The 16,019-nt window shown below is 44.6% G+C and overlaps 1 protein-coding gene across 1 annotated transcript; it reads right to left on the reverse strand.

Moving 5' to 3' along the window:
• Window positions 1–12: 12 nt before the first annotated feature.
• On the reverse strand, window positions 13–14,109 carry LOC110975340 (uncharacterized). The gene is made up of 12 exons (XM_022227750.2): window positions 13,890–14,109; window positions 11,127–11,217; window positions 10,875–10,903; window positions 10,244–10,366; window positions 9,509–9,610; window positions 8,413–8,446; window positions 6,638–7,109; window positions 5,246–5,289; window positions 4,619–4,755; window positions 4,106–4,255; window positions 3,515–3,821; window positions 13–3,231 (listed from the first exon to the last, which is right to left on the reverse strand). The coding sequence occupies exons 1-12, from the start codon at window positions 14,016–14,018 to the stop codon at window positions 1,358–1,360; spliced, it is 3,492 nt and encodes a 1,163-aa protein (XP_022083442.2). The 5' UTR covers window positions 14,019–14,109; the 3' UTR covers window positions 13–1,357.
• Window positions 14,110–16,019: the final 1,910 nt, after the last annotated feature.

The following is a 16,019-nucleotide window of genomic DNA, read 5'->3' on the forward strand; positions in this document are numbered from 1 at the left end:
GCGTGAAACAACTTTTTTAAAGTTCTGTTAAGAGTTCTTTATTTCATACAACTTTCCCGGGCAACAACGAAGTTGAAGTGTGTTTGAATTAAGTATGATTAACTGTTTTCACAAATCACGAACCACCAAAGAAATGTAACTGCTCAATTAAAATGAATGCATTCTGCATATTGTAAAATAACGTCTCGTTTTCCACAAGAGAAATGGAAAGGCCAATACAATGATTAGTTACGCATACAAAATGTTTTACACTTTAGAAAATGTCAAGTGCACCACAGGATTTTCAGGATAGTCCATCACAGCCCGCCCAACTCAATACAAAAATGTCTCGTTCAAACGTGTTCAAAAATCTGCAGTACATGTGCGACACAACACTTCTTCAGCACTTCACAAGTATTTTTTAAGACGAGTGCTTTTATCACACCAGAAAAGGAAAATTCAACTTAAAATGCATTTGTATCTGAAGCTTCACGGAATACATGTGCACTTCATTTATATCAAGATTATCACTGGTGAATCCACAGGGTTTCAAGTCACACTTCTTGCCGACAAAAACATTAACAGTAACCCTTTTCAACTCCCTTAATGACAGTTATGCTCCCCCTTTGAGCAATACACATACTTCGGCCACCTTCTTATAATGGCTGCTAACTCTTTCATGATTTCACCCAATGGCTTCTACAAGTTGGAGAAAAGACAAAAAAGACTAAAATGTTGGGGATTAAAAAAAAAGAGAGAGAACAAGTTAAATTCTGTTTTGGAGCAGTAAAATATTAACATCAAAAATCTGTTAACCCCCCTTGCCCTACATGTTAGCAAGTAATTCATAAGAATCCGTTTATCTTCTGAGATATAACAGCAACAACATTTTCTGTTACATTGTTTTCCAATAGCTTAAACATCAAATCTTCTCATTAATACAACTTCATCACTTGATTAATGGTTAAAAAATTCTTTTTCTCTTAACCTACAAATGAATAAACATGCTTAAACCTGGGCAACAAGTCCAAAAATCTGAACTTCTGTTTTATAGTTGACAAGCAACACTACCCTACAACATTGTACACTGATTTCACACTAAAAAAAAATGTAAACAGGTGGTCCATTGTGCTTCGTCTCGAACAATAAAAAGTGTCAAAGATATTTCTACCACCACAGGAATGTTTCCATCCTGAGAAATCATAAGACTAGGTTCATGGACGCATCTATGATTCAGTGGTGATTTAATAATGTGAGAGTTACATGTACAACCACGCAATCTGCAGAGAATTCTAGCAACAAAACTTATATAAAAACATACTAAGACTGGTTATTTAAAACATGTAAAACAGCCTTGTCCCTTATTTTGGAAATTTTTTTAGTAGCGACGCACACCAAACCGGCCATCACTCTGCGAGGACCGATGACGATCCATAGACCCACCACCACTAGAGCCTCCCACACTCATTTGACTTCCCATGTAAGAGCTCCCGCCTCCACCCCCAAGTGGCACCTGTTGCATCATGCCAACACCACCCCCGAGACCACCACTGACGCTCCCACCGCTGATGAACGGACCTGACATGGATGGGGTGTTGAGCAGCGAACTGATTGGCTGACTCTGGTTCATCAGGGAGGAGATGTGAGAGGAGCCCTGCATTACCAGAGAGCCAGAGCCCCGATTCATGGGGGCATCCATGTTGCCGCCAGCCCAGTTGGCATCTTGGATGGGGGGCGAGCCTAACAGACTGCCGCGCTGAGGATGATCATCGCGGCCCCCCGAACGACCATCACCACCCCAACTACCACTGCCTTGACCACGCTCATAATTTTGTGAGCGGCCATCACGGTCATAGGAGCGATCCCCACCACCACGCTGGTTGGACTTCCAATCTGACGACCGGCTGCCCGGGCCCGACATGCTAGAATCACGACCTCCCTTCCAGTTATCGCGGGAATCCCCTCCGTGAGATCCTCCCATTCTTGACGGGCCCTGATGAGAGGAGTCGCGAGACCTGTCCCCTCTGTCTGCATCCCTGTCTCGATCCCTGTGACCATCACGGGCACTGCTGGGGTGGCCACTATCTCTGCCCCCATAGGAGGGTGCATTCCCACCCCTGGACTGCCCCTGCCCCCCTTGGTAGCGGTTGCCTTGGTTTTGAGGCGGTCCTCGGCGGTCCTCTCTCATGTTGCCATCCCCTCGTGAATCTCTTCTGGGCTCACCTCTGGGGGCTTGTCTCTGAGATGTGTCCATTCTCCGATCGGGCTGATCACGATGTTTCACCCCTTCTTCTCGTCGGAAGTTGCCAGATCCCCGCTTGGGGCCTTCATCCCGCCGTTGATGCTGAGAGGGAGGGGGTTCATCACGACGCTGGGGTGGACCACCGCGACGAGGCTGGTCATCTCGTCTCATTGGCTCATTCCTGTTTTGGGGTCGCTGGCGGACATCTTCACGTCGAGGATCATCTCTTCTTCCTTGGTCGTTACGCCTAGGCGATGGCCCTGTGAACTTGTTCGGAGGAGGAGCATCATCACGCCGCTGCCCCGAATCCATCTGCCTGGTGTCTCGACGATTGAACCTATCTGGTGCCCTCTCTTGGTTGACCACATGCGTGGTTATGGCCATGCCACCTCTGTTGGGACCATTGTTGTTGAATTCCCCTCGACCTTGTGGTCCACCTGGGGCCCTTCGCTTCTGATCTCCAAGGTAGGGATCCACTTCACGCGGTGCCATATTTCTGGTGTCGAGGGACCTCTTCAAGGTTGCCTGACGCTCAGCAGCCAGCCGCAGCTGCATCTCCATCTGCCGGTGCTGCTCCAGCTCTCGCTGCAGGTTCTCCCTCTCCTGCTGCAACTTCATCCGCTCCCACTCGATGCTCTGGCGCTCAAGCCGCTCTTGCTGCTGTGCCAGGCGCAGCTGCTCCCGCTGCCGGCGCAGCTGCTCCTCCTGCTGCCGCTGCTGTCGGCGGATCATCTCCCTCTCTCGCCGAAGGGAGTCCTGCCTCTCCCTCTCCCTGCGTCGCTCCATCTCACGCTGGTCTCGCTCCCGCTTGCGCTGTCTCTCGCGCATGCGCTGCTCCTTGATCTTGTCGAGGGACAGGATGTCTTTGCGGTCCTTGGAGTCTTGCTTGTCTCCATCAGCGGTGCTGGATCGGGAACTGTGGGGGCGTCCTTCGTCGTTATCGCCATCTTTCTTATCCGTGGCTTCGGTCTTGCCTTCAGGTTGTGAGCCACTGGCTGGTTTATCATCAGCTGAAAAGAAAAGAGAGACACAACCTCCCCAGATACAATCACTAATGTTAAACATCACAATTACCTGAATGCCAATAAAGCAGACTCTGGTCACAGTGACAACATATATAACTGTACTCCTCCATTTTGTCATCCATCATTTACTATGGACTTGGAGATAACCTTTCAGACGATGTCATCAAATTCATCTCCCAATTTCACTAATTATTTCTTTAAAAAATAAATTACTACCAAATGTGAAAACCTTCCATTAATTTAACAAGTACAAGGTCAGTAATCCAACCTGTCTCCTCTGATTCATCCGCTGCTGCCTCCTTATCCATGCCTTCATCCTTATTGGCATCCTCCTTCACAGGCTCCCCGTCTTTCTTGGCAGCAGGTGTCAGGGCTTTCTCCTCCTTGCTGTCCGGGGCAGCAGCAGCTGCTGTAGCAAGTGCCTTCTCGTCTTTCTTGGCTGCCTCTCCACTGCGCTTGGCCTCTGCAGTATCCACCTTCTCGGCCAGCTTCTTATCCTTGTCCTCTGGGGACGGTTCCTTCTTACGGCCCGACGCCCCTGACGTTGACGCAACTGGAATCATGTTGGAACGTGCCTAGCAGAGAAGCACAACGTGGACAAGTTGGTCAACTACCAACTCATCACTAAAGATCTTCCTTCAAACATACCTGTTACTCTAAACTTTGCATAATTGTAAAGCACATTTCAACAGTCATGTCAGAATTCACAGCAGAAGTCATACATCACATTTAATCATGCTTCTAAGTCAACACTCAATGACACTGTGTAACATTTCACTGTAATTTCTGGGATCTGAAATGGGGGAAACTACTGATGATTTCCTAAGGTCTGAAATCCTCATTCCGACACAAGACTCACTCTTTCAACATGGATGGTGCGTCCGTGGAGCTCAGTGCGGTGAAGATGGTTGATGGCCTTTGCTGCCTCTGAGCTCGATGACATGGACACAAAACCGTAACAGAAGGCCCTGGGTCCCCTAGCGTTGGTCACTACTTTGGCACCGACAACCTACGGGAGGATGCAACATGTTCCAATTGTTTCAGAAATTAGAGGGCATGGCACCAGCGCTTGGACCTTCCTTGAAAGATGAGGATGATCAATGCAATGGCTTTCTATCAAATGACATCACTTTTTACAGACTGCCGAGTGTATTGGGATTTCAGACTTCAAATTTTCATGACACACATCAGCTATACTGTATTTCAAAGACATTTGGATCAACACATACATTCTGTACACATGTATAGAGCATTTCCACAGTGCACACACACATGAGGGCACTGAATAAGCAGTTGTTTGCTAACAAAGATGGTTCCAATGAGAGAGAGCTATACCATCCTGACAGCTCTTTACAGGAAACCAGGCACCTACCTTCCCATACTTGCTGAAGGAGGCCTTCAGGTCAGCCGCACGTGTGTTCCTGGACAGGTTGCTCACCCACAGATTACGGCCGGAGGTGGTTCCTGAGCCGCCGGAGCCTGGCCGAGATGACCCTGAGCCACGCCGATCTAACAAAAAATTCCAGAGCGGTCAAAGTGTGGAATGTGTGCAATCTAACAACTGCAAACAAAAATTTCAGGGCTGTTAAAGTTTGGAATGTGCCTGGACCCACGTCTGCAATATAAGAGGAAAACTGGAGGATGAACAGACTACAAAACATTCAACAATGGCAATAAATTGACTATTCAGAATTATTAACACAGAATGCATGAAAAAGCTAAACCTGAATGAAGAATCTTCTAAAATCAAGAACAGGAATGGTGCAAAATCAAGAAATAGCCCCCCCAAAAAAGAAACATCAATCCCAAGCTTAATTTTAACTTTAGGTTTAGAACCATTGAGAGATTTGTGGAGCAATGATAGAAGTATCCATTACTCAGTGCGTCTCCACAACCTCTGCAAATGAAATGCTTCTGACTTGAGGCATGTCCTGCAACCAAAATTGACATCACTGATTGCATAAACAGGAGCACATTTCTCAGTTGAAATAGTACCAACCTTTTTCATCTTTGGAAGATGGGGATCGCCCAGAAGAACTGGAGCTGTGGAAAGAATTTCAAGAGAAAGTATTAGAGAAGAGGAAATGGTAACAACAGCTAATTGCAAATCACTGGATGAGGGCAATTACATTTCAAACCTACCTGTGGGTAAACGACACAGACATGTCACGCAGATATCCAACTTTTTTCCCAAGAAATGTTTGCCACTAATAAACAACGCCATAAATAAAAAATGTGAAGATGTTACTATCAGCCAACACAGAAAGCTGTGCTACAATTGGACAATAAAGATAATAACTTCAACCACTACTACAAATGCCATTCTAAGTGTTAGTACTGCCAGAAAAAGCACTATATGATCTGGAGAAAAAAAATTCAGTACGGTTTCTATTTTCATATTTTCAAGTGTGGAATTGTTGATTTTTTTTCTTTTGTGAAATCACTATGGTACTTCACGTAGAAGAGCGCATTTCTCAAACTCTGCAAGGGGCAACACTACCAAGAAAGAGGCACTCCAAGAAACAGAAGTCACTGCGCTTAAGGTCCAAGTTCCCCCGACAAAAATCGTTTTGAATGTACATGTGAGAGACCAGAAGAGCTATCACCTGCTTAGACTCTCTGATGGGAACCTTCACAAGATGAGAACATCACCTGAGCCATACATGAAGACGCGTCCATTGTGCATATTCGAGACTTATGATGTTCATACATGAGCTGGCTGGTTTTTTTTGTATTTTACATGGAGACTATACACTGAAAAAAATGAACTTTTTCATGAAATCAAAACTTTAGGCTACAGGCTTTAAGAAGTCTCGTGAGCATCAACAGAGCATGTATATGCAATTTGATTTTCCATCGGCAGCATAAAAATGCAGCAAATTCGCATGTGAATGGTAACAGGCAGACTTCAGCTCCATCCATCAGTTACACGTAAAGTCCAGCAGCAATAATATTTTAGCCTTCTTGTTTTGACCGCAGGTGCACACGATTGATCAAGAGCTAGGCGGACAGCAGTCAGCTTCAAGGTTCCATCTTGGCCGATCTTCTCTCCTCCCTAAAGCCTAATGGAAGACAGACTGATCCTCATCCCAAATGCTCTAACCAGTCACCCGCACAGGCCCAAACGACGGAAGTGCTATTAGTTTCCTCGTGACCGTTATAACTAAATCTGGGTAGATACATCACTGATGGAATGATGAAGTGATAAATGGTTTTGACCACGTTGCTTGGTGGAAAACTCTTAATGATCAATTGCAAATCTCCAAGGATTGGCAGTAAAAAAAAAAGAATACAAAATCAAAGTGGATTTCCAAGCATTTAGAAAGACGATCAACCAGGTACTCTAGCTAGTATCAGTAAACGATAGCAAGAATCAGCATGACCAACAAACCTTTTGCTGCGTGAGTTTGCAGCTCCAGCTGAGGTGGGGGCTCTCTTGTCCGCACCTGATTCCTTGCCTGCAGCGGCAGCCTTAGAAGGGGTGACCTTCTCCTCACCCTTCTCATCTTTTTTGGCGTCGCCCGCCGGGCTTTTATCGGTCTTGTCGGCCTTTTCCGGTGGCTCAGACTCCCCCTTCTCCTTCTGCCCCTCCCCCTTGGCTTCTGCCAACTTATTGTCATCAGCGTGGGCGGCGGCCTCGGTATCTTCTGACTTCTTGGGCATGGCAGTTTCAGCCAGCTCTTCGTCTAGCTCCGACATGAAAGGCTCATCAACATGGACTACTAAGGACTCGCTACCCTCCCCCTTGGTATCTAAAGATGTATCCAGTGGGAAAGAATCCTCCTTGTCTTGTTCCTTGGCATCTTCTGCTTCTTGGGATGAGGAATCTTCGGCTTCCATTTTATCCTCCTGATTGCTACTTGCTGAAAGGGGTTAGGCAACAATTGTAAGCACATTTGTTCAAAGCAACAACAGGTTTTTGGAGGGCTCGATTCTGAGCTTCCATCTGCTAATGAAGACTGGAATAGTCGCCAAAGTGGAGATGAAGCACATCCTTCAAAGAAAACTCAGCAGATGTTATGGCTTAAAGCATTCAAATTTTTGAGGATATTCTTTAAGTAATTTTGAGAACTCAATGGATGTTTCCTTATCTGTATTTGGGTATTGAAAGGCTTGTTTCTGGCTACTAAACCTTTGTTGTACTTGACACGCCCACTTTTGACTTCCGAGGCAATGGCTGTTAAGCAATCAGCAAATGTGGTGTTGAGCTCTGGCAGATTTGATGCCATCTTAGAAGAAAAACCTGCTCAATTTGGCTGGGATTTGATGACTCGTCATCTAGAAATAGCTGACTGGATCACAACTATCTGTGCTTTCGTGTGGTGGAGTGATGGCATGACAGACGGCACAATCAACTATCCTACTGCCTTCAGCTACTGGTTCTTGCCGAAAGCAGTTCCCCATGTAAGTACGACCTCGTAGATGAAGAGCTTGAAGTACCACATGCTCTGTGGATGGAGACTGATGTGCTGAGAGGTGAATACAGATGATTGTCAGCAACAGTTCTGGTGTTGTGATCCAGGTTGGTACTGGTGTTGCAGACTGTTGTTGACAGCACTCAGACATGTGTACACGGACGGAAGGTAGCCCCCATCCGTAAAGTACACAATGTCACTCCTCGTCTTCAAAGGGCTGTTTCACAGCTTTGACCGTTGATCGTTTTCTTGTTTCCCCAGCAAGCCTTTGCTAACTCTTGATGACATAAACTCTTAGAATGTCGATCGGTGCTGTGAATTCTGACATAAGGCAATTTTTGAGGGTTGGTCCCGGGGTGAGCTGTGTTGTTACATCAAATGAGTCTCACTTTAACGACGTTCCAACTGTCGAAATCTTTTGGCATCCACTCACTTTCTTTATATGCTAGTCTTTCCAGCATAAAAGCAATTATAGCACAAGCCATTTCCCTCTCGTGGGGTGACCAGCAAAATAAAGTTTCAAAGTGAACGTCTTTCGTGAATTTTTTTCAAGTCCTCATTAACCCATCTTCAAAAAATCGTTGGACATGCTGGAAAGACTATAATATGTACCAATCAGAAACAAGCCCTTCTGCCAAGTGATTTATGTAAGAGATTTCATTTTTGTCTGAAATTTTGTCTGTGTGTGATTTTTCCAACGTCTATATACCTTACATACAAAAATATTCCTACTATTGTAGACTCGTTTTACCTTTTTCGCCTTCAAGTGCAAAGCCATCATTTTCCTGCAGAAAATAAGGTCAAGGAAAAAAATACATCAAGATGCTTTCCACAATAGAAAGTTTCACCCTGAACACATTTCCTAGATATTGAATCAGGGGTGCAAGTGGAATATAAAAACATAGCTGGAAATGGCTTTCGAGAAAATGCTAAACATTTACTTAGAAAACAGGGTGTTTTTTTCAGAAAAGTCTCATAGGTTTGTGCACAGAGGCATGAAGTGTTGACCTTATCTAAAACTCTTTCCAAATGAACTAGAAATAGGTATACCAACATTGTAAATATTGAGGTTTGTGGAGTGAGTTGGCCTTTTTCCCACCTGATCTCAGCATGTTTTCATAATTTCAGTTCTTGAAATAATGCACATCACGTGCGTACATCACATGTAAAGGTGATTGGAGTTTTCTGGGCGCAGACCATATTGCCTGCTCATCACATCTACGGTCAATTTCTGCAGATTTATAACTTGAGGATCAGTCTAATTACTTTTAAAATCATGCATGCGGCAAGCTCGCGGCATGGATCGGAAACCGGCCCTGCACAGCCCCAAACGAAATGTTTGAGAAAACAAATTCACCCCCAGTTTCTTGCTCTAGTGTCCAGCAGCACAAGGCCCACGGATCATGGGGAAACAAGGTTGCTGCATTTTGGTGGGATTATATAGCACGTGTAGTACAAAGTGGTACGAGTGCACACATGTACATTCAATACGAGATAAGTGGCACCATGAACTACACGTTGGTACATACACCCCAAGCGCGATACCAGCTTTGCAAAATGATTAGCAAATTTGCTAATCAATTTTATTTTCTTATTTCCATCACTGCTATAACAGGCAATGACAAACAAATGCACGTGTATTACAGAGCTGAGCTGATAACAACAGATTCCCGGATTACAGATCAATTTAGTACAGAATTCATGACAAGACATTTCAGACCATGTCACTTTCAAGCCATTCAAACGCGAGACAGACTTGCCACAAACCCATTCAAAATAAATGGCTTAACTGAATTGAGTACAAAATACAACTTGAGGCCAAAGCAAAGAATATGATTGTTCCCTACCTCTTCTGTGAAGAGCTGGTCTTCCTCTAGGCTGATATTCAAGACGTCGTCGTCGTCATCCTCGTGACCTCCTAGGATGATGTCCAAGTCAATATCTTCAGCCTAGACACAAGATTGTGAGGAAAGATTGAAAATAAACAATTAGTTCCCAAGCAGTAAAGCCGATTCTCCATGATCAACAGAGAAATAACATTCAAAGTCCTGGCAAACGGTACAATGAACTTGACTTCTATGGCTGCAATTTCGCACCAACAGACTCAGTTGCCTCTTAGTTGACCCAAGGTCAAACTCACAGAACAGCTGAGCACATAACTCTGCTAAGCACAAAAATATACACTACGAAAAAACAGGTAAGAAGTCTGAGTGACAGCGTGTATTACTTGAGACTGGTCCTCCACTCACTTCGGCTTAGTGCCGCAATCTCCAAGCACTGCTTTCTGCTTAACAGCTTCAAGAAAACAGGCCCAATCAGTACTTGCCAACATCACGCTGCTGCATTACAGCAAGCACTTGGTATTCCAAACAGGAATGAAAGCATGCCTTGGTCCTTGTTTGAAGCCGGTTTTATTTGGTACACTTCACACTCAGACCGGACAAGCAAATTCATTTATGCTATTTTACCACAGCATGGAAGGCAGGAAGGTCCATGACTGGTCTTGCGTCAAACATTCGACAGAATTCCAGGGTTCGATTCAACTCTTATTAATTTCCATTCCTTCGAAATGTGCCACTTACTTTACTGGTCTCTCCTTCCTGGCTAGTCTCCATTTCCTCGGTCACTTCATCCACCACCATTCCATCTCCTCCCAGGCCTTCCATGCCCTCCTCAACCTCGTCATCAGACTCTCCTTCATCTTCCTGTAATTGTGCACATAATGGGAAGGAGAAAAGCATCAGCTTCTGGTCGAGTGATAGATTGTCCTCCTCAACTTACACAGCTGATATTCAGACAGAAACCAAAACCAAGAGCAAACATTCATATGGTAAAAGGTAACATAAGTTTGACGAGAGAGAGCTTTTCTTTGTGTACATATAAGTTTTGAGTTTGGACATTCTTCCACGCTTCAGTTTTCAGTTTGAAAAACTGAAACCATAATTATGCTACATGAATATTGGATTAATGCGAGAAAATGTGCTCGTCAAGGCATTTTAAATCCAAGAAAAAGGACAACTCTGAAAAAGTGCGACAGACTAGTAGCATTTCCACTTCCAGTCACTATTGTTAGCAAATACTGAAAAATTTTGGCAATGATCATGGGTTTTGCAAAAAAAATTTTTAATGGGCAATGCTTAAAGAAGCAAGTGGCTTTGTGTTGATTTCTTTGAAATTTACAACATAAATATTTGACAAAAACAGCTCACTTACCCCCGACTTTCCTTTTGATGCTCTCTTTCCTGTAAATAAAGAGAAATATATTATATATTTGTCAGCAATTAGCAGAGGGAAAAATTCAATAACATACAGGGGAACTACACATTTTGCGTCCATCATAATGAAATGTTTGAAGCCTCCAATAAAGCAATGAGCATGGAAGACAATGGGTTTGGATAACAGTGAAGCTTAACAAGTACCTGTTCTTGCAACAGAACCTAAATTAAAAAAAGGAATATGACATACTTGTTGGAGGTTTCTTGGCAGCAGCAGCCTTTGGGGTGACTGAGGTTTCAATGACTATTTCGTTGGGATCCTCTCCATTCTCGATCAGAGCCTGTGAAGACAATTTGATAAGGGAATGGGATTTTCTTACTTCAGAAAGCTGCTTGAGTAAAGGCAAACACAGCTGTGTTTTGCGGAAGAGCCCCGACAGTTTAAGTTGTCTGTATGCCATTTTGACAACACTAATTCTGCGTGCGCCGCTAGAGGGCTATTTTCGAACAATCGATCACTTTATCAATGTATCGGACGGAGCTGCATGATGCTCTTGGCTGTGCTACACGAAAGGCGTAACAATGTTTTGATTGGTACTAATTTGATGTAATCAAATCCAAAGTACACACCGCGCATGTGCCATTTACATGAACAGCTGCATTCCGTACCGCCCCAGCACACTGTATTGCACATGTACACGTACAAGCGCGCTATAGTGAGACACCATGCATGTCGCCGTGCTTTTTTGCAGAGCGACATCGAGCGAGTGCTCAGTCGAGTGGAAGGCTTGCCATCAAGCAACGAGGAGGAAGTAACGGCATGAGTGAGTGGCATGATACGGCTACACAGTTGCCCTTACAACGTATTTGACGTCCTACAGTAAAAAAGGTAGCATTTTTTAAGTATTGAGGGTCAACATGAATGCATTTTTTACGCGAAGTTATTTTCGTATTCTCTATTTTCATTGCATAAACTATGCCAATACGCACGCTAAAAGAAGCCCTGAGCCATTCAACCAATTTGTCGGGGCTTGTACACTAAAGTACAAAGATCTAGGGGCCTATCTACCAATGGGGCAGTGCGAACATCTGGGATTCTTGCAAAATGGCAGGTACTGCGCCGGTGAAAACAGCGACCTTGGCGACGTACGCACGCACCAGCTAGTCCGAGGATCAGGTTATACAATCTTTTCTTTGATCTGTGCGTACGTGCGCGCTCGTTGCAGTTGTTTTCACCGGCCGCGGTGTAGTTGCTACCTGTATTTTTGTGAAACTCCTAGATGTCCGCACTGCCCCCGTACATGCCATGGGATCAGGTCAACTCGGACCCAAACCAACTCGGACCCATTCCAACTCGGACCCATGCCAACTCGGATCCAGGACCAACTCGGACCCACGCCAACTCGGACCCAATACTAACTCGGACCCACGACCATCTCGGACCCACAACCAACTCGGACCCACGCCAACTCGGACCCACGCCGTTTCGGACCCACCTCGAGTCAACTCGGACCCACTGAATCTTACGCGCCCGTAGACCGAAATAGCGCTGACTCTTGAACCTCGCGAAGAGGTTGGCCTTCATTTTTTCGTTGGAAATTCAAGATTATGGACAGATCGATCACTTTTCATTTCAATTTTATGAACTTTTTTATTCGTCTTTTCCCGAAGATACCCCCTAATAGTAGTAAAACTATGCGCTCATATGAATGTAGCCGCCTTCCTCTATCTAAAATAGGCCCGCGTTGTGGGGCTTTTTGTGAAAGAAATACTCTGAACCGGAAACTATCAATCCCAAATTCGGGATTTATATAAATAATTCTATGATCCCTCGTGATTATGGCACGTCTTATTGTAGAAAATAACAAACCGTGGGATCACAAAATATTAATAATGAGCTCGCGAGCAGACATACGACGCTTCAAAACCGTCTCCAAGTTTAAGCCAATAGGAAATATTCCACATTTTTATTTTAAAATGATTTGATTTGTGTTGTTCGAAATTACCAACCTATTTGCGTTATTTGGACAGTCAGTTAAGGCCTGTATGGATGAATTCCTCCATCTTGCCGGTATTGGGGGTGGGGAGAGAATGGGGCAAGGTGGAGGTGTAAGACTTGCCAAGCCAAAAAAAAATTGAAAAGTGGGGTGGAGGATAACACCATTAGACACTGTAAAGGTCCAATGTTCGGGACATTGATGTGTATCTGCAGTATCTGTTGTACGTATGCAGCATCTCTTATGTACATCAGAAGGGCCTATCTGTGGCATTTTATTGCAACAAAAACTTTGGGGGCTGTTTGGTGAAAGTTCATTCGATTTCTGCTAGTGATCTGGATCTGGAAAACGGAGAGATTCTGAGAAGCCTGTGCCACTGTCTCCCTGCATAACGTGTAGAGAGGACGTTACAGCTTGGCAGCATGCAGTGCAAAAGTGTCATTTACCAAATGCTAAAATGTAAAAGTGGACAAAATAAAAATTTTCAACAAGTTAATCACGCTCCTGGGGTTGGGTCCGAGTTGACTCAGGGTGGGTCCGAGTTGGTCGTGGCTCCGAGTTAGTATTGGGTCCGAGTTGGTTGTGGGTCCGAGTTGGTCGTGGGTCCGGGTTAGTATTGTGGCCGACTTGACATGGGTCCGAGTTGGTCGTGGGTCCGAGTTGGCATGGGTCCGAGTTGGCATGGGTCCGAGTTGGTTTGGGTCCGAGTTGACTCGAAACCCATGCCATGGGGGGGCCTAGCATGCCTGGGGCCTACCATACACTAGAACTCTTCGGGGAAAAGGAGCAGCATTTCTATGGGTACACAACTAGAATAGAATCCCTGTTCGTGCCGTGTTAAACGTCATGTAGAGCCTGTGGCGAAAAAGGTTCATGGGAGCGGACGTCAGACCCCACAGTTCTGGGGTCATAACCGTCACGTACGTTAGCATGGTTAGATGACAATGCTGCCTTGGCCTACTGCAGTCATGGCAGTACGTACGGCACAGCCGACATGGCCAACGCTATTTTCGTACCTTCTGCAATCTTTCGAGGAGAACTGCTTTGACACCTTTATGATCGAGGCCTCTTTTTTCCAGCTCCAGCTTTAGATCTTGCACACGGAGATTTGCTACCTTCTTCTTCGACGAATCTGGGGAAACCATGATGCTGGAAAAAAGCACCAGAAGCAGGCCAAACACCAACTTAAAAAAATGGCGTGTGTGACGCGTGATTCCTGTCAGATTATGCTAAATGCGCGTGCGCGTGCCTAATTCTTCACTGGTTTACATCATCACCAACCACCATGCATGGTTGCGCAAAGGGCATGAAACCAGCTAACAAAAGTGCGCTTTAATTTTTACGTCACCACTGCGTGTTTCACAGTCAAATTTTCCCCGAATGCCCAAACAGACCCTTGTATAAATTTAAAACTCAATCAATTCAATGTAATTTTCAAAAAGAAATCCCCAACGCGTTCTCATTTTGAACTCTCATATGATGCGTCTGGCATCCCTGCGATTGCGTAAAAAAATAGTGCATTTTCGCACCACGCTGCGAAATTATGGAGCCCACGTGATACGTGACAAAACACTTTGGCGCGCTAGCTTACGTCTCGATGCTCGAGTCACTGTGTCTTTTCCATGCTGCTACAAAAACTATACAACTTGGAAAAAGTACCAAATGAGGCTCTGCTAGAAATGATTTCTGAAGACTACCTGAGCCTGATATGATCTGTCAGCTATTCTCTAACCTAGCGTGGATTTTGGCGAAAATCCAGTGACGATATTCAACTTGAAAAGAAAATAACGACTTGAATTGACGTCTAACAACCGATGAGGTTGCTGACATACGGGCTCTACACAATGATAGAAATGGCCTGTATTCCTTAAGTTGGCATAGATTGCAACAATTGTGGAAATGAAAGATCAAAATGTTATGTAATTGTGAGGTTCTAAATGCACTTTATATAATGCCAAAATCCTCTACTTGACCGTGCCGGTTTTAACCCAAGAGGTTACTTCGTTTAATGATACTTAGTTATGTTCGCTAACTTGTAGAAAAGTGGGTTTAATCCTCACAAGCGGGCACTGGCGCCATCCGGCATTTTTCCACAGGCTGTGGGCTCTCATCTATCAAATTGAACGTGATGCATTTTGACGTCCTCTTTCTGTCGTTTTCAAAACAGATTTCCACAGACTTTTGAAAGCAACATGCAGAGGTACAGGTCCATGCCTTCGTAATAGGCAACAAAAGAAATCATGGCACCATCGACGAGACATGACGAGAAAGCCGCTATTTATGGCGTGCAAAGTTAACATTTAATCCCGAATAAAAATATCTCTATTCTTAAAAGCTGTATACACGGATTAAATGTTAACTTTGAACGCCATATTTATTGCGAAGATTTAGCAGATTTTAACTGTTTTACATTTGTATTCACAAATGACTGAAGCAATTCGAGGATTAAAGTCTCAAAAAAGTTTTTTAACTAAGGAAATTGTTGTTATAAAGTACGGACATGCAAGACCAGTCTGACGGGTTACGCAGTCTGGCCAACTCATTTGCATGAAAAGTGCTCCCACAGCTCCTTTTGAAAATGGAGATTGTTTATCCCCAAAATAGTGAGAAAATCTTTGTCAGAATCACCTCCCTTGTTCTCTGAGCTTTCATCTGAGAGCAGGATGGCAAAAAGGGGTTGAAAAATGGTCTTAAGTGCCTGAGAAAATTGAGAATTGCCGCTCGAAAAATGGCTGCTAGCAGACTTCGGAAAAGTCACTTTTTCGGGAGGGGGTCGTTTTGTGGGGAAAAATGTAATCAGTTAACCCACAAAAAACTGAAAAGAAATCGAAAGATTAGGAACCAGCAAACAATTTAAGTTTGGTTTCAGAAACCTCGGGGATGTTGATTTTACATCACGCTTTTCAGTGGGGCTTGAATTTGTGGACTGCACCCACCGGTGGGGGAATGTTTTCCGAATGGGGGGATGCATGTGTTAGACCATCAGGCATTAGCCATTAACAGCTCAATCCATTTGTCCCACCCAGTTATTTGACCTGCAACAATGTGGGAGGCCAGGCCGCCCCAATGAAGGGGGCTCCCCCCCCCCGCTTCCGCCGGGGTGACTGCACCAAGTTGGTCTCTACTATCAGTCAGTGAACATTAAC

Source organism: Acanthaster planci, linkage group LG08 (genome assembly GCF_054643075.1).
Source record: "Acanthaster planci isolate LZ-2023a linkage group LG08, COTS_SCS, whole genome shotgun sequence".
NCBI classification, from domain to species: domain Eukaryota; kingdom Metazoa; phylum Echinodermata; class Asteroidea; order Valvatida; family Acanthasteridae; genus Acanthaster; species Acanthaster planci.

Bases quoted from the DNA above. Each gene is read 5' to 3' on its own strand.
- LOC110975340 (XM_022227750.2), bottom strand. From the start codon at position 14,018: ATGGTTTCCCCAGATTCGTCGAAGAAGAAGGTAGCAAATCTCCGTGTG. The intron at 11,218-13,889 runs GTACGAAAATAG...TTGTCTTCACAG, and splicing joins TCCTCGAAAGATTGCAGAAG to GCTCTGATCGAGAATGGAGA. The intron at 4,256-4,618 runs GTAGGTGCCTGG...ATCCTCCCGTAG, and splicing joins CCTTCAGCAAGTATGGGAAG to GTTGTCGGTGCCAAAGTAGT.